The sequence below is a fragment of the Narcine bancroftii genome, chromosome 9, assembly GCF_036971445.1.
Source record: "Narcine bancroftii isolate sNarBan1 chromosome 9, sNarBan1.hap1, whole genome shotgun sequence".
NCBI lineage: Eukaryota > Metazoa > Chordata > Chondrichthyes > Torpediniformes > Narcinidae > Narcine > Narcine bancroftii.
In genome coordinates this window covers 34,747,494-34,765,321 of record NC_091477.1, presented here as the reverse complement: position 1 = coordinate 34,765,321, position 17,828 = coordinate 34,747,494, and the positions used below count along the sequence as shown (strand labels likewise).

At 38.8% G+C, this 17,828-nt stretch overlaps 1 protein-coding gene and 1 long non-coding RNA gene across 7 annotated transcripts in view; one reads left to right on the top strand and one right to left on the bottom strand.

The window, feature by feature from the left end:
- LOC138743414 (uncharacterized) overlaps nt 1–17,828 on the top strand; it is a 63,990-nt gene that overhangs the window by 33,204 nt on the left and 12,958 nt on the right. For 2 of the 4 annotated variants that reach the window (XR_011344863.1, XR_011344866.1), the window contains exons 2-4: nt 7,090–7,237; nt 7,889–8,012; nt 16,777–16,885. This is a non-coding gene — a long non-coding RNA (uncharacterized lncRNA). Of the gene's footprint in view, nt 1–7,089; nt 7,274–7,888; nt 8,013–16,776; nt 16,886–17,828 lie in introns of all 4 variants that reach the window. The other 2 variants (XR_011344864.1, XR_011344865.1) reach the window with 2 other exon arrangements.
- The window catches only part of LOC138743411 (peroxisome proliferator-activated receptor gamma coactivator 1-alpha-like), a 124,586-nt gene continuing 112,137 nt past the window's right edge, over nt 5,380–17,828 (bottom strand). For 2 of the 3 annotated variants that reach the window (XM_069898770.1, XM_069898772.1), the window contains exons 8-12: nt 16,212–17,067; nt 13,208–13,304; nt 8,637–8,758; nt 8,383–8,525; nt 5,380–6,704 (exon numbers count right to left, since the gene is read on the bottom strand). In XM_069898770.1, the coding sequence (XP_069754871.1) occupies nt 6,601–6,704; nt 8,383–8,525; nt 8,637–8,758; nt 13,208–13,304; nt 16,212–17,067 (1,322 nt within the window). In that variant the 3' untranslated portion in view covers nt 5,380–6,600. Of the gene's footprint in view, nt 6,705–8,382; nt 8,526–8,636; nt 8,759–13,207; nt 13,305–13,572; nt 13,936–16,211; nt 17,068–17,828 lie in introns of those variants that run through there. The other variant, XM_069898771.1, reaches the window with a different exon arrangement.

Here is a 17,828-nt window from a genome sequence, read left to right as displayed (position 1 = left end):
ATGGAGAAGAGGTGAGGAGAGAGGAAAGGTGAGAATTGATGGGGGGGGGAGGTCTGGATTTCACTGTGAATGCAGAGTTGAGGTAAAGGAGACAGAGGGAAAGGGAAGAGAGACAGAGCTACAGGAAAGGAAACATCGAAGGGTAGAGGGGTGAAGGTGGCTAACGGAAACCAAAGAAGTCAGTATTAATGCTATCTGGTTGGAGAGTTCCTTCGGTTGGATACTTGGAACAGAAAATGACAACAGTGATGAGGTCTGGCATAATTTCTACCAGGGTTGCTGGTACTGACCTTGAGATGAAGTTGAGAACAAGGTTAATCTATTTTTGGCTACATTTCTTCAGTTGCCTGGAAACTGACCTTCATTACTGGCTTTGCAATTATTCTTTAGTAGTTCCACTGGGAGAGAAGGTGGAGAGGGTGAGGGAGAGCTGAACAATGTTCAAGAACATCAACATACAACAAGGTCTTGCTGCTTTTTCACTATGCTACATCTTGTTAACAACTTAGTTTATGTTTAGCCGTTATATGCAATCTGATGTTCACATTCTCTAACAATGCATTTTAGATTCATAAACACAAAAAACTCCTTTAAATTCATCAATAAATTAAAATGGACTCTGGTGGAAGAAATCATATCTATGAACCTGCGAGTATTTCAATAATTTTTTGGCTCTTAAAGTTCATGATAATATTAATTGAAGTCAAAATGTGGTTCTGGTTTACTGCTGTCACTACCAATTTTAAAAGCAAATGTATCTTTGGAAAATTAATTATATTATGCGGTTGCCCTATTTCATTTGTCTGTGGTTAGTCGTTCACAGTATATTTTTTTCTAATTATTCAATTATAGCCAAGAGCTATTTCTTCACAGACCTATTTTTGGTGGATTGGAGAGCCAGGCAGGAGGGAGGTGTTAAGGAAAGAACAAATCATCAGTATAAATGTGCACAGACTACAATCTTCATTATAATCCCCAAAACAGATTAGATATCCACTTTTACTAATGCTTGCTCCTGCCGGAGAACTTTGTCTTCTTACTGTGAAAATTAGGAGATCACAGGCTTTCTGTCTGCCATATTTTGCCTATGTAATTAAACCGAGAGCAAATTAACGGCAGAATACGATCATGCAACACTGGAAGAGGCCACTCAGTCCTTCATACTGGTGTCAGCTCTTTGAATCAGCAATCCAATCAGTCTTATGCCCTTTCTTTCCTTTACCCACCATTTATTCTCCATTCAAGTCATTTTTTTGATTTCTTTAGAGTGTAGAAAATGATCTTTTGCAACATAACGTTTTTCAGGGGCATGTTGAGAAGATTACTTTCATGGAAGAATTGGATGGGGCAGTATTTAAAAAAATGTAGATGACACGAAACTTGGAGGTGAATTGTGAAGAAGATAATCATGAACTTTAAGAGACAGGGTTGGTGGAATAGGCAGATTGGTGTGAGGTGAAAATTAAAATCCAAGAATTATAAAATGTTACACTTTAGCAGGAAGAGGCAACAATAGGGTGGGAGCAGATAGTTACCATATATCATAGAACAAACGTGAAAGGCTAAATGACTCCTTTTGTACTCGAGGCATTCTGAGTCAGGGTCACAGAGGGATTAGTTATTTAGAAAGGAAGGACACCCATGAGGGGTACATCAGCAGTCCATATGGCCGGTTTTTGTCTGTGCCATCTATGTAAGTCAGTTTAGGTTTTTTTCTCTGGCAACACTTGCTGTTAGTTCATTTTTGTTTTTCAATGCATGCTCAGTCACACATAAGGATTGATGACAATGACAACTTGTGCAAGTTTGTCGAGAAGTAATCTGTTGATGGTTTACAGAAATATGAACATAGAGAAGTGATCTCCAAACATAAGGAACCAGAAACAACACGATTACAAATTTCCATCCACTGCCCTGCTCTTGCAAATTCTTCATCAGTCCCCTCAGGCAATCCATATGCAACCTAAGTATCTTTGCCTTGTGTAATGTTGCAAACACTATCTCAGCCAAGAATCCAGCCAGTTTGAAAGGTCACAGCACACAAGCAATATGTTCTACCGGCTTAGTGCACTCGAGATTAAGGGCAGCTTAACATCCATCTGATAATTTATTTTTGCAGTGTAAAGGTAGAGTCCAAGTTCTCTCTAATTATTCAAGTTGAAACATTAATAAGCACTTTATATTCTATTATACCCAGCTTACTACACCTTTCAAACACCATTTTGACATTTTTTGCAATTATTTGAAAATTCATGGTCTAGTCCTGCTATAACGACTTTAGGAGGAAGATAGACCAAGTAAGAAAGCACCAAAACAAAAAAAAATCTCAATGAACATTTTATCTCTTAATTCACTTGAATTAGTTCTTCAAGATGTCTTCAGGCAATGCGTGCCACTCACAATAAGCCAATAGAGCTTCTCATAACTTTGGTCTAAGCTAGCACTCCCAAATGTGGTTTCAGTATGGCAATCCCTTTTGGTGTACCACAAGTTCTTACATATGTCAGGTATGATTCTTAAAAATGCAAGCAGCATGTTTTAAGTGCAGGGAATATTACCATTGAGGGCTTCAATGAGGATGGGAAAATGGTGTCCTCGACAGTCTATTGAATGACAATGCTCTCAAAAACCTTACTCTTTAGTTTTTTAAAAAAAATATAATTACTCACCTTGTGGTAATTCACACTTCACCCCTTAAGTTCCTGCGCACGTTAGTCCTGGTGCTTTTACGTGGAGCAACATGGCCCGAGGCATCAGCTGGGCGTCGAATTCATGAGGTGCGGTGCGATTTAGACTGCAGGCTTCCCCTGAATAGTAGGGGACCTGCAGGATAAATTGCAGTGCAGGAATCGATTAAAAATTCCTGCACTTTTCTTTTCAGACTGCCTATGTAATGGCAAATTTCATTATCCCGTTATATGCCTGAAGTTTAAAAACCCTATTTGACGAGTGGTCAACAGAGGCCCTCCTGAGAAATAGGCAGTGCTTTGTAGGAGGTTGCTAGAAAGGTTGGTGCAAGTACATGAAAAGCAATGAATCCCCGTGTTTTGGAAAAGCCTGCAATGCAATCAAATGCTTGTGCCTGCCCACCTGCTACTAGAGCTGATGGAAACGTACAAGTCTTCTTTCATTGAGAGTAGAATTTAGATGATCTTTCTCATGTAGTTGTGAGCAGCTGGCTGTGAAAAGCTGTACAAACATGGAAAATCGCAAATCATGGAGTCACAGAATCGTGACCTTGACACCGTGGGCAAAGCAGTCAAAGGATGGAGGGGAGGCTATATTTGATGTTAAGGTCCCAATGGGACAAACCATGCAATTTAAGGGTTGGTCCTTTAAACTGCATAGCTTCAGGGTATGTGGAAACTGGTTGTTCTGTCAGCCAATAAAATTGAACATAACCATATAACCATTTACAGAGCAGAAACAGGCCATGTTGGCCTTTCGAGTCTGCCCCGATTCACTGATTTTGTGCGCCCTCTTCAGGCATTGGTGATTTTAAGTGTAGTGTAGCTTTGAGAATTTTAACATCTATCCATAGGTACTCTGTACTTTGGAGGTGAAATCTCATATTAAAATATTCAAAAACATTGGCTGTGTGGGAGAAGCCAGTGAGTGGCCGTGGACAATAGCTTCTCAGACTGGAGGCCTTGGACTAGTGGTGTGCTGCAGGGATCAGTGCTGGGACCAGAGTAGCTTGTCATCTAGATCCACAATCTGGACAACAATGTGGTGATTGGATCAGCAAGTTGCAGACAATACTCAGATCAGAAGCGTTGTGGACAGTGTGGACAAATGTACTCTCCTGTCAATGCCTTACAGGAAGTTTTCTATTGGGAAAACAAACATTTTACCAAAAAAAATGTCGATGTATAATTCATAAAAAAATTGTTTTACTTTGGGTCAAGCAATTCCTTAATTACACACTTACAGGTCTTCTTGGGATGTGCACATAGATTTCTAGACAGATGCATTAATTGAGTTTAAAAAAAAATTGTCTAGAACGCTGAATGTATCACGTACATTGCTCCCTGACACAACCACAGATGGAGTTTTAACAGTACAGTAATAAAAATGATCCCAGTGACCACACTACACAACTGCAGTCATTAACATGGGAAATAGTAAATGTACATGACAACTTCAGTACAAATATAAAATGATTTTATATCTTTTCCTTAAATAGTCTATGTATATTTTGTGTGGATAAGAGACCCTAATTCGCTTAGAACCTTGCATGGATTCAGTCAAACAATGGCTTATGTCTCTTTTCAGTGTAGAGACTGGTGTGTAATGCTTTACACTTCTGACTGTGGGGCTTGGTACAACACCACCTTAGTTTGTTGTATTAAAATAAAAGGGGCGATGAGTCAACATACATGAGGGAGAATGTAAACCTTGGCTGAATGGTGGACCAAGAACTACCTCATCCTCAATATCACCAAATCTAAGGAGCTGATTGTGGACTTTAGGAGGGGAAGTCCAGAAGTGTATGATCCAGTGATCATTGGGGAATCAGAGTGAAAATGGTGAGCAAATTTAAATTCCTGGGATTTATTATCTTGGCAGACCTTACCTGGTCCCAATAAACAAAGCACATCCCCTCCGCTACTTTCTCAGGAATTGACGGAGAATTGGTATGACATCAAAAACCATGGCAACCTCCTTCAGATGTGTAGCAGCTGCATCATTCATGGTCTGGTATGGGGACACCCATACCTCTCAATGGAAAGCCCTTCAAAAGATAGTGGACACAGGCCAGGACCTCCAGGCAAAACTCTCTCTGTGGCAGCCCCCTCGGGGACCAGCCATGAGGACAATGGACACCCCCGGTGAGCGATACTGTCATTATCATCGATGGCTCTTCCCCTGCACATCCCTGGGAAACACCAAAAGCTGCCCGTCGTTAATGCCTGTGTTGGCCAGCCACCCTAACAGCCTCCATGTCCAGGACTCCCTATCCTGCTGCCGTTTCTTAGTGGACATGGGGCGGAAATCCCCCCAACCAAAACTGATGTCCACCTATATCTCTATACATTTTTTTGAGATTGGGATGAAAGCTGAGCATCTGGATGAACGTCAAGCAGAGCCAGGGAGAACGTACAGACTCTTTGCAGACGGCGGTGGATTCGAACCCGGATCACTGGTGCTTTAACTAACTGCTATCCTAACCATCCACAGGCTGTGATAAGTTAAATTGCATAAAACGCAGCTATTCAAAATAGAAAGATTGGAAATTTAATTTTTCAATGTTTTAAAAAGAAGCCACGTATTTTCTCATTGTCAGAGGACAAATAATTAATTTTTAAGCCAAACCTCTTTCAGGCTGAATCAAAATAAACAATTACAAAACTTTCCACATTGTTTTATTGCTATTTTTATTGTGGCAAATCATTGAATTACAGAAAAATAAAATACAATTATTAAAAGAATGTGGTTACATTCTGCAATTTTAGTAATGTAAACAAGTGCATTGAAGGGGTTTTGAGAGGGTTTCAACTTATTTACAAGACATTCAAATATTATGTTTAATACAGTCTGTGATTTGAATTACTCTCTAAGAAACTATAAGATATGGTTTAAAAATACATAATATGCCATTTGCTTAGAAGCTAGAGACTTATTTAATCACACAAAGCTGATGTGGAAAGGTATAAGGTTCCAAATTTTCAATCTTAAGATCATAAATAAAATACATTAGTTACCAAAAGTGAACTGTATTTTAATTGCCTGAAAAAATCTAATTATAAACCAGTTATGAAACAAGTTAGGCATTCCAAAAATTAAAAAAGTTGAAAGAAATAATCGAACTTTTATCTGAAATCCACATACCTTCCCACTTACACATTTAAAATTAACCGCACACATACTGAACATACTTAAATAATAAAACAATTTCTTTTTTTTTGTCAGTGTATGATTTTAGAATAACATACTTTCATCAGCTAGTTATAACATTCTGATGATCCCACCAATTAATGGAATAATCACCCATGCACCCAGCTATAAATTTTTCTTGATATTCACTTATTCAATGAATTACAGTACAGCTCTGTCAATCTAGATATGTTAGTTCCCCATAATGATAGTAAAGTCTATAATATTAACATGTAAACATTTCTGGTTAGGAAATTCAGGACTGAAAAGGCAAGGCTACAGTTACAGTGCATAGTTGAAACAATGGAAGCACACAATAAATTACAACGAAAAACGCTTCAATACATGTAAACTATTACATTTTAAAATGCAGCACATTAAACACGTAAAATACCCGAGTGTTTAACCCCAATTCCCATTATACTAACACTGTATCCCAAACGACATACATTAAAATTGGTGAACACAGCTGCAACTTCACTATTGTTTGTTTGCTAATGGGAATACAACAATGGGCAGTAGTTCTACTAAACTGCCCAAACTGGTGACATTTGACATCTACTAAGGAATCACAGACAGAAGCAGCTTAGTTCATGTAAACTTCATTTTGATTTCACTGTTACAGGATGAGTGTCCTGTTCTCTAATGGACAGAGGTAAACAAATAAAAAGTGCCTTGATTGAGGTATTGTGGCATCCTCTGCAGGCAATAGATGTAAGGCTGTTACCGAGTCAGGCTGTTCTGTGCCTCTTTCAACAAGCTGTCAAAATCCATAGTGTCATATTTGCTTTTCATTGGAGCGAGGTCCAAGTCTTCTGCACTGCAATCTAAATTTAACCAAAAAGTTTTAGTTTTGTATCACTTCTGCTTTATAAAATACGCACCTAAATGAACTCTCAGTATTATTTCCTTCTGGAACAAATGTCTTTGGCTTTGTAGGTAAAGTACAATTTATATTCTTTATAACCACTGGTGCAAAAAATTGCAATTCAAGATTTTAGTCTCTCTTTGTATTCAAAAGAATGGTTATGATAATTCCCTTCAAAATCAAAGTATTTGTTATGGTTGCTCGTTTAGCCATTGGAAATGCAGAGAAAACTTATTCAAGTAACTTTTTCACCATTTGTGTAAATCATGCAAAGAATATTGTTATTGAATCACAATCCAAATATATGAACTCTAATAAACTCTTAATTTATTATTGCGGGATAGGTTTTATGAGTTTGCATTGTTCAAAATACCATTGGCGAAGAGGCTTGGAAGCAGAACTATTTCACAGTGAAAGGAAGAAAAAGAGTTATCTCTCAATTTGATACAGGTGTAGCGGAGAGGTCATCGTCGGAGTGGACTGAGTCAAGTGGTAAGGCTTAGGCTTAACAGGCTTTGGCGAGAACAGGTAAGAGGTGAGGGATAATAGGAGTTGAAGTAAGAAAGGGACACCCTATTCGAAGATCAAACAGGATTCAGCAGGGATATATAAAAGTAGCTATGGTGCAATTCTCACCATTCAGAAATGTGACCGAGCTCCGTGTTAAATTCTAAACTCACTGTTAAAGGCGGGCTTAATTTTTACATTTAAGAAGAGCTTGGACAGTTATGGGAGAGGTATGGAAGGCCAGTGGGGCTAGACAAGAAAAAAAAGGTTCGGCGCAGACTAGAAGGGCCGAAGGGGCCTGTTTCGGTGCTGAAGTGGTTCTAGGTTTAGAACAATTCCTGAATGGGCAATTCAAGATATTGGGATTATCAAGGATTTTAGGAATGTAACAGAGACATGCAATAAAATTGCCAAGTGGAGAGATTTACAAAAGCTGTACTACAACACCTGTGGGGCAGGATATGTTAATGGAATCAATGCTAAAAGCATCACTGTAGTGTTACACAAAGAGGTGCATTGCATACAGCACTAAAGTGCTAGGAATCTGGCACAGCTCCAGTTTGACCAAGCCCTCCTATTAATGACTCAATGGTAATACACTTAATGTGTTTACTGGCCATTCAACTTATTTTACAGAAATCTCTGGACAGGGCAGCGCTGTGCAGCAAAAGAAAGAAGAGGAGGTCGGAGCTTCAGAGGAACAGGAAGCATCTCTACATAATGCTGCGATGTGATTCATTGCGAGATTCCTGGCACCCAGGTACCTAGTACAGCAAAAGCAAGGGCGGGTGTTTGTGCCAGGTTTTTGTCACATCATTGCATAGTCCTCGTGGATGTAGTTTTTAAAGTACAAGAAGATGGGCACAGAGAATGCTCGGCAGACTCAATGTGCATAACAGGCATATATCCACTGTACAGCCGAAAAAGCCCAGGAGATAGGGCTGCTAGCTTCCTGCTGCATGTGCACTTTACATGGAAACACTAAACACATGAAGTGCTGACAATGAATTGTGAATGTCCAAATAAATTAGAAGGAAGTTTGTTCTGGTCAACACCACAAAACAATGCTATTGACAGCTGAAGTGCAGAAGAACATGCACAGTAAAGTACAAGTCCCTGTAGTTCCTTACCCAGGTCAGTGTAATTGGCTTTGCAGAACCCGCCATAATACAAATGCAACTCAGGCTCACTATGTTGCTGCAGTTTATGCCCATTCTTGAGAGCAGATGCAGCGTCTTCAGTATAACGGTAGGCGATAAAACCGCACTTAACACTATTTAAAAAAAAAGTCACATCAAAACATTTCATTAAAAATGGAGAGTATATTTCATTACTAAAATATGAAGTTCACGTCACTGTATCAGAACCTCAAATAAGCACTTACCCCCTATCTTGTGCAAGCAGTTTGCATTCTTCGATCTCTCCAAAAACTTCAAACCGACGTTTTAGTTCTGCTGGAGTTATATTGCAGGCTAACTTTCCAATGTAGATAATACGACAATCATCCTGGTCAAACAAATATAATTTGAAACCAGTTTGTAAAATCTCTTTCTCTTTTGAGGTTTTCCATTTTGAGGTCTTTAAATTAATTGTTTGAACGCGTAATCGTAACAGAGATCATCGGCTCAGCTTTGTTGTTTACAACAGTTAAAGAGTTTTACCATCTCCGCTCTCAAACACTTTGTTAAATATAAATCAAAGCTATTGTTGATCTGTATGTAATGCATTTGGACAGTCTTTAAAATAAATTCGATTTTGAATATCCAAAAGAGTGAAAAATTATTTTAATAACAACCAATTATTTAAAAAAAATGAACAATATGCAAAAGACTGCAATTTTCAACTTAATTATTTATATATTATTACAGAACAATTAGTCAATGGTAAAGTTCAATGAGGTCTTAAACATGGTTTAAGATTGAAGGGGGAAAATTATAAGGGGAACATGAGGGGAAATTTCTTTACGCAGAGGGTGGTGGGGATGTGGAATGAGCTTCCGACAGACGTGGTCGAGGCGGGATCATTGGTTACATTTAAGGAAAGACTGGATCGTTACATGGATAGGAGGGGACTAGAGGGGTATGGACCGGGTGCTGGTCAGTGGGACTAGGAGGGTGGGGATTTGCTACGGCATGGACTAGTAGGGCCGAACTGGCCTGTTCTGTGCTGTAAGTGGTTATATGGTTATAGGTCGTGAACTAGGGCTCCAAAGATTAACCAATTTGCATCCATCATCAAATCCCTGATTAAGGATAGGATTATACCCTCAAAGTTACCTCTGGACACCTGTTATTTGTGTATTTTGATGATTCTTGGACAGGAACTTTTAATAGGCTCATAATGATATACTTCTTTCTATTTAAATTGGTTTATTTTCATCAGGGCACACTTCCAGTGAAATAGTGGACAAGGAATTGTCGCACAAACCACTAGCAGATAGCATACAAGAAGAGAGGAGGAGGAATTGGTCATCAGGTCTTTCAAGCCTGCCCCATCTTTTAATGTGATCTCTGTTGGCCTTAACTTTTCAGCTGAGAAGAGAAGCCATATTAAACTGAGAGGCAAAATGTGTCAGTACCAAATCGAAACGCTGAAATATAGAAGACTGTCAGAATTAATTGAGAGGGAAGCAAGAGAGGTATCAGTTAGAAAAGCTGAAGGAGTGCTTGTACAGTGGATACATTTTTATATAGATTGGCCATAGTTCCTGAATGTACTTGCTTCTATGAACTTCAGTAGGTCTTTGATTGCACCCCCCATCCCCCACCCAAATACAATTGGTGAACTTCCAAAACTTTGCTGTCATTTCTAACTCTTTATCAGTCCTGGTTACCTCAGTGCTTACACAGGCCCTTGTCCCATCTCCTCTCTATTTCTGTTAGTATTCTCTATCCCAACCACTTTCAGTGGTCTGCCTTTCTCTGATTCTGCCTTCTTCAATAGGCTAATTTTAAACCAACCCAACACCACTCACAGCTCTGCTTTTAACTTTCGAAGGCCAAAGATATGGATTTCTGTTTCAAAAGCTTTCCAGTGCTACTCCTTTATGGCTAAACACAGATCAAATTTACTGTTGTTGCTGCTGCCCTTGTGTAGTTAGTCTACTGAGAATGTTAACATTAGTGTTTGACTTTTATTACAATGCTAAGAAGTGAATTATATATTCTTCAACCAGCATAATTTTTTTCTCTCTCAGGAAACATTCCTCTTTATTTTCCTAAAATTAATAAACCAATCTGTGACATCAACAGCTAGGTTTCTGCTTTCAGAGATTTATGACATTTATGTAAACAAGGAAGCAGCAGAACCTTAAATTATGAATATAATTTTCATTTCAGCTGCTTATATAATCCAAACCCTTTTTTGAAGAATTACCTTAATGAAAATATAACAACTTATTTGATGTTGTTGCTTCACACTTTTTAAGATTGTAATTTATGAATCTTTACTGTTTTGGTAGAAGAAATATGCAACTGATCAATGAAAATTCTGGTTAATCTTCAGTACTTGTATTGTAAAATGGAATTTAAAAACACCTGCTTATATTCTGGAAAAAATAGTCAAAATTAGAAGTAGCAAAATTACCGGTGCTCAACTGACATTAATGAGATTGTTAAGCACTTATACATTAATTACGATTGTTGGCAAAAACTAAATGAATGACAAAGCTAGCTACAATCCACATGCAGCATGTTTCTTGACAGTACTAAGATTAAAGCGTGGAACCATTGACGTAAAGGATTTAAACAATAGAGGCCCGAGCACAAATCCGACTGAAATGAGAAAGAAATACAGGCCTACTCGTTATTAGTAGACATGATAATCGTGGTTTAATCAGAAACATCAAGCCTAATGCAACTTTGAGGGAGGCTAAACACTGTTGGGAATATAAAAATCCATATTTATATATTCCTGACAGACTTATAAATATATATTTTTTTTCATTCTGAGGAAGATGAAAAGATCACAGTCAATTCCACTGAGTGGCTTGATTAAGTATTCAGTATTCAAATTAAACTTGTGACAGGAAAACGTAACAGCATTGCAACTGAAAGATCAACTTCATGCTGTTTCCAAGTTGATCAAGCATAATTTTGCCATTCAAAATGAGAGAATTCAAATCTGAACCCTTACCCAAGCAATCTTTGGACAACCAGCTTTCAAAGTTTGGTTATAAAGGGAAGTTCAAGCACCAGTTCTCATAAGGTCAAGGGTCAGTGTTTAAGGAAGCTGCTAAACTCTGATTTAATCTGTTGTTCAAACTTAAGGTTGGATGTTTCACAGGCCTCAAGAAATGTGTCAGCTAAAGAGAGGCCATGACAACTTCATGGAGAAAATAACTGCCTGTGCTCATTACTCCTGTTGCAGAAATGATGTTCCCTTCAGACACTCTGTCAGGTCACTGGTACCATGTAACCCAGTACTACCTGTTGCATGGCTGGGTGGTCAGCAACTAAACTGGCTCCCCATTTGGCTTGCCAGGTTTGGAGGGTGGCTAGACACCCTGCAAGATGAAAAACAAGACCTGTCAAGGGACAGACAGACCCTCTTGTAGGGTCAACAGCCACCTTGCAAACACGTGCTGTGGTGCGAAAAGCGCATCCCTTGCATTGAAGCTTTGTCTGTCCATTCACTGCCACAGAACTCCCCCTCCAGCCATCTTGGAGCTCACCATGCCACTGGATCCGGGAGGGGATGTCAAGAGGGTGGATCTGGACCTGTGCAACCCCCTGCTCACCTAAATCGATTCACGCACACGCTGTTCTTTTTTTGAGGAGTGGGGTGTCCTCATATCAAACCCCACAAACTGACTGAAAGGAACCATCTTCATCCTATGAGATGGATAGCCATAAGAAGCCTTCACTCTCCAGCCATTCTCACCTTTGTTTGATAATGCCCCCTTAAGCAATACCCTAACCTTAATGCTCAAAGCTTATGGGCCCCCTTCCCTGTGAAGTGTTCCAGTTTTCATTTCTTCTGTTCTTTTCTCCTACTGACTACATAAAAATTATTTATGCCACATGAGGTGAAAAGAAAACAAGATTTTCACTTAAATGTGCAGTGGCCCCCATGCAGGGGATGGACTGGTTTTTTTTTGGGGGGGGGAGGCGTTGGGCCACCGATTGAATGAACCCTGGGTTGTGAATCACATACTCTCTGGGATTGAAGAATGAGACATGTTCCTGTGGGATAGGAAAGGCTAGTGGGCAGTCAGATTGCATTCGCATGGTTCTGTAGCCTGTCTAGGTGGAACCCATGCCTAATAATCAACTTTCTGGGTGAAGAACCTGTCAGAATCAAAAGACCAAAACATGAACTGTGAAGGAAAACTGCATCATGCAGGTAAACAATTCTTTCAGTGTTTCCATTCTTAGACTGTGATCCATCCCACCATCAGCCTATCTGGATTATTTGCCTTTAGTAGTTTTGGGGTAGCCAAGCATTTACCTATGGTGCTCCAAGCCTATCAGAACACAGAACTTTTTTCTAGGTTGGGTTGAGAAACTAAGTGTGCATTTGGGGTTTCTTTCTCAAAGTGTTATTTTTAGCTGGCTTGCAAGAAAATTGAGTTGGGGGAAAATGGACAGGACTGCCACCAGCATCTAAGGTGAGGGATCAAATGGATTGCTAGAGTGATTGGGTCAAGAGAGGGACAGCGTGATTGGCAGTACCCAAAGATGGAAAAGGAAAAGTCAAGATCTTTTCATTTCTATGTGGGGAAGAAAATATGAGGCATTCACAAAAATTGACTGGTAGATTCTCACATTTGATTTTCTTTCCTTATCTACTGTTCTCCATCCTAACGGCTCAATAGAGAAATATTCAGCTCAGTCGGTCTTTGTGGTTGCAGGTTATTTAATTCTCTTCTATAGTGCTAGAGGCATCTTTAATACACCCAACCAACCACATTTAAAATGTGGCCAGATCAAATATCTTTTTTCACACAAAACTTACCATGGCTTTATTCCTTCTGTCCCTTTGGTTAGCATTTTCAAAGTCCTCTTCATTCCAAATTTGCTTTCCATATAAACATTTGTCGTGTTTGCCATTCCTGTCGAATTTTCAGAAATAAAAAGCAATGCAGGTAGCATCAACAAGTTTAAAATCAGATGATACATGAATCTCGAATGCCAATATATCTTGAAGAAGCTATGTAACCTTAGCTGAAACACTAATATTGGTGGATACAATGGGCCTAATGGAACTAATTCACAGACCCTGATCCGTTTACTTTAAGCTAGTTCATCAAATACATTACAACATATATTTTACCAAACATGATGTCAAAAAAACCGTACATCAATAAATACAATTCAATGAAAGAGACTGCAACATTTAATTAAAAAGTGATACAATAGGTTATAATTAAAAACAGGATCTATATTTGATTTATTATTTGTATTTAAAATCACACAGGGTAACGTTTTTTTCCCCCAGTTCCTTAGGTTTGAGGGCCAGGCTAGTGTGAGGTTCAGGAACAGGGTGAAGAGGGAGATGATAGGAATCAGCTTTATCCCTGCTCTGAAACACTGATGCTCTAGACACACATCCAGCCAGACAGTTCAATTGTAATATTTTCCATGAATGAATAAATGGCTATATCCATCTTCAGAACTCCTACCAAAACCATATCTCTTGGGCAAAAGCTGCATGTTATCAGTACTCTTGGAAATACATTTCACCTGAAGTTAGAAAAGAGGAAAATATTGGACAAATAAAAAGATGTAACTTCTTGAACAGGCAGGTGATTTGATAAACTTTGTGACATTAAAAACATCCCATCAGCATCCAGTCGGGCATGACTTTCATTATATATTATATTTAAAAATGATAGATTGTTCACAATATTCTATTTTTAAATTTAATTGAAAAGCTCCATTTCTACTGTCTTGCATGGGCTTTACATCTTAAATAAATGTAACACTTGTTACATTTATGGATAGTGTAGTGAAAAGCATTTACAATGATAGATTGCTGTAACGTAAGAGCCTAGATTTTCTGGTCATCAGTAAGGCAATAGTACTCGCCCCTGACTTTGTGAAAAGCTGCCCACAACATGATTTGAATGTCATCTTTCCTCGTACCATTTTTCAGTGAACCAGTGATATTAATGGGCATGTTTGGCAGTTAATCAATTATATTGAAGAATTCTCTCAGAAAGCAAAACAAAACTAAAAGAAACCAACTTTTAGTTAAGTAGCTTTTTAAGCAATTTAAGTATTGCAAAATAAAGACTGTTGCATGTCGTGGTTACAGTGCAGGAGGAGGCCAAATGACTCATCTGTCCTCATAGGTTCCCTAAATAGCAAATCCCAAGTTATCAACCAAAACAGCTTTCCCCATTGCCTGATAAATTTTCCTTCATCATATATTTATGTGATTCCCTCTTGAAGGCCATAGTAGAATCTATCTCTAATCCATCTACAAGCACTGAATTATAGATCTCAACCAAAAGCTGCATTAAAAAGATTTGATGTATCACTCCCAATTCTTTGTTCCTCTACACCTGTCTCTTCTGTACCTTGAACGCTCCATCAACACCATCTTCTCTGCCCACACCCATATTGTTTTATAACATTCTATCAAATCCCTCCCAAGGAAAGTTCTGGAACAGGAAGGATGTGGATGTAGAGAGGGTGTAGAGGATGCTGCCTGGATTGGAGGGCATGCCTTATGGAGTGATTTTGGTCTTTTCTCCTTGGAGTGATAGAGGATGAGATGTATAAAATGATGAGAGGCAGTGATTACGTGGATGACCAGAGGCTTTTTCCCAATGCTGAAATGGCTAATCCAAGGAGACATAGTTTTAGAGTGTTTTAGAGTATATATGGGGGGGGGGGAGCGGGGGCGTTGCAAGAGGCAAGTCTTTCCACACAGAGAATGGCAGGAGCATGGAATGCTGCCAGCACCAATGATGGAGGCAGGTGCAATGTGAACTTTTAAGAGAATATTAGTTATGTGGAATGGAGGAAAATTTAGGCAGTTGTGTGCTGAAGGTTCTGTATTGTGCTGTAGATTTCTATGCTCTATTAAACCATGTCTTTTTATAATATTAAACCTTTTAAAAAGATCATTTATTTAAAATGAACACAAAATTTTGATTTAAAAAAAATATGATAATCCCAAAAAAAATGGACATTAAATCTTTTGAGCTAGAACTTTCATTTAGGGTAAATTACAACTTAAAATGTGAACAGCAACTCAAGATACGCGTTATAGGAAGCAGAGCACATTCAGGATTTTTCAGTCAGAATAATTTGTACAGTCTGAAGTTCTCATTTACTTTGTAGTCACAGTCAAGTTTTACTCATTACAAGACTGTTTCAGTGAATATCATTTCATGTAAACATTCAACTCCTTTCCTGACCAATCCTTTGCCTTAAGGGCATGATTAGAGGTTGAGAGGCATTGTCCAAATATTCTTCTGTGGCTTTATATCTGCCTCATTCATTCCATCTTTACTGGGAGAGTTCATTATTAGAGACAATAATGTTTTTTAGATTGCAATGTCCAGAAAAATCGCTGAAAAAAATTAGCATAATTACTGGCCATATGGTCGTTCACACTGGGCCCCTTCCTAGTCTCCAAGTACCTGAGTGCAACAGTTCCTATAGTTGGTCATGCAGTAGCGTGAATGACTGGCAGCAAATTTTTCTGGTATGATTTACATTGCAGGCTTCCTCCAAAATGTTGTAGGGGTCCTGCAGGATAAATCGTGGTGCAGGAATTGACTCAAAATTCCTGCACATTCCTTTTTAGACTGCCTGTGTAGCAGCAACATTCCTTGATGGTGCCTTTACAAGCCTGCAGTCCAAAAACCATAAATATCTAACTCCACAAAATAGGTCATTCTGGATATTTCTGGAAAATGCAAAAAGGGGTGGAGGAAAGGCTGGGGTGAAGTTAGAAGCCATCTGCCTTACAACTTCATGTCTTTATTCTCTTGTGAATGTCCTACCTGGCAGATTCCCTTTTTGCCGGAGATCGGGCTTGTGCATGTGGCGATCCAAAATTTAATTTGTGCTGTTGGTTAGAGCTGGGCATTGTTCTTTCTCCATCTAACTGATATTCTTGAGCATGCAAACGATCCTTTGGCAGTGACTGTTCAGTTTTATGCAACAAAATAGATAGATTTTGATCTGGAGAACTAGCCCCAGGTTTTTTCATCGCTTTTAGCAGATTTGCCTCAGAATTATAGCAACATTCATTTGAGACACAATCACTGTCCTCAAGCATGTTTTGTTTCACCTCCTCGTCTGTGATGGCTTCTTCTGGGTAGCCAAAGTGTTCGAATAATTTGTCTCTTATCTCTTGGTCTCTCATTGGTTTGTTATTGCTGCTCTGAACTGAAAGCTTTTCACTTATCTCCATTTTCTTATCATTAAGTCCTTGATTTGAAATGGGAGACATCTTCTGTTTTTTATCACCGCCAAGTGCATAATTATCACACTCTTCCTTTACATTCTGATGGCTACTGGAATTTGGAAGTTCATAAAGTCTCAGAACATTTTTTTCCATTTCAGTTTCTGACCCGTACAATTGACAATAATCATGATCGCCAAAGCATCTGGTGTACGACCGTTTAACCTTCTTGCCTTCCATTTGAATCGGTGCAACGGTGGCTTTGCTCAGGTAGGCGTACAGCTCAGTTTGCTCTGGGTGCTTATTGACAAGGCTTTTTGATAAAGAACTCCAGTGATTCTTTGATGGCAATCGGTTATTTGTGTTGCTGGCAGATGAATTAATTTTTATTGCTGTCTTGAAAGGATCATCTCTGGTAGTTTTATGTGGAGGAGTAGTTGGAGGTGTAAGTCCTGGAAAATTAGAAATAACATTATTATCAATTCCATCATTTTTTATGGTCATTAAAGGAATTACCAATATTAATATCATATCCAGACATTAAACATGTTATACAATATTCCCAAGTAAAACATGAAGCAGACAGAAAGAAAATTCATTATCTACATTCCTATATCATAATTTTTAAAAATCATATATTGTTTAGGACTGTTCTTACTTTGCTGGCCATAAGACATGGGAGCAGAAATAGGTTATTTAGCCCATTGAATCTATCTCCCTCCCCATCAAATAATCACCAGCTGATCCATTTTCCCATTCAGCCCCAGTATCTGGCCTTCTCCACATAGCCTTTGATGCCCTGGCTAATTAAGAACCCAACAATCTCTGCCTTAAATACACCCAATCATCTGGCCTCCAGACTGCCTGTGGCAACAAATTCCATAGATTTATCACCCTTTGACTGAAGAAATTCCTATGCATCTCTATTCTAAGCAGAGGCTACTCAATCCTGAAGTTGTGGCCCCTTGTCCTGGACTCTGCCACCATGGGAAACAACCTTTCTACATCTACTCTGTCCACACTTTTCAATATTCAAATCTTTCAATGAAATCCCTCTCCCACCATTCTCCTAAATTCCAACAAGTATAGGTCAAGGACTGACAAACACTCCTCATATCATAAACCTTTCATTCATGGAATTATCCTTATGAACCTCCTCTGAATTCTCTCCAATGTTAGGATGTCTTTTCTTAAATGAGGAGCCCAAAATTGC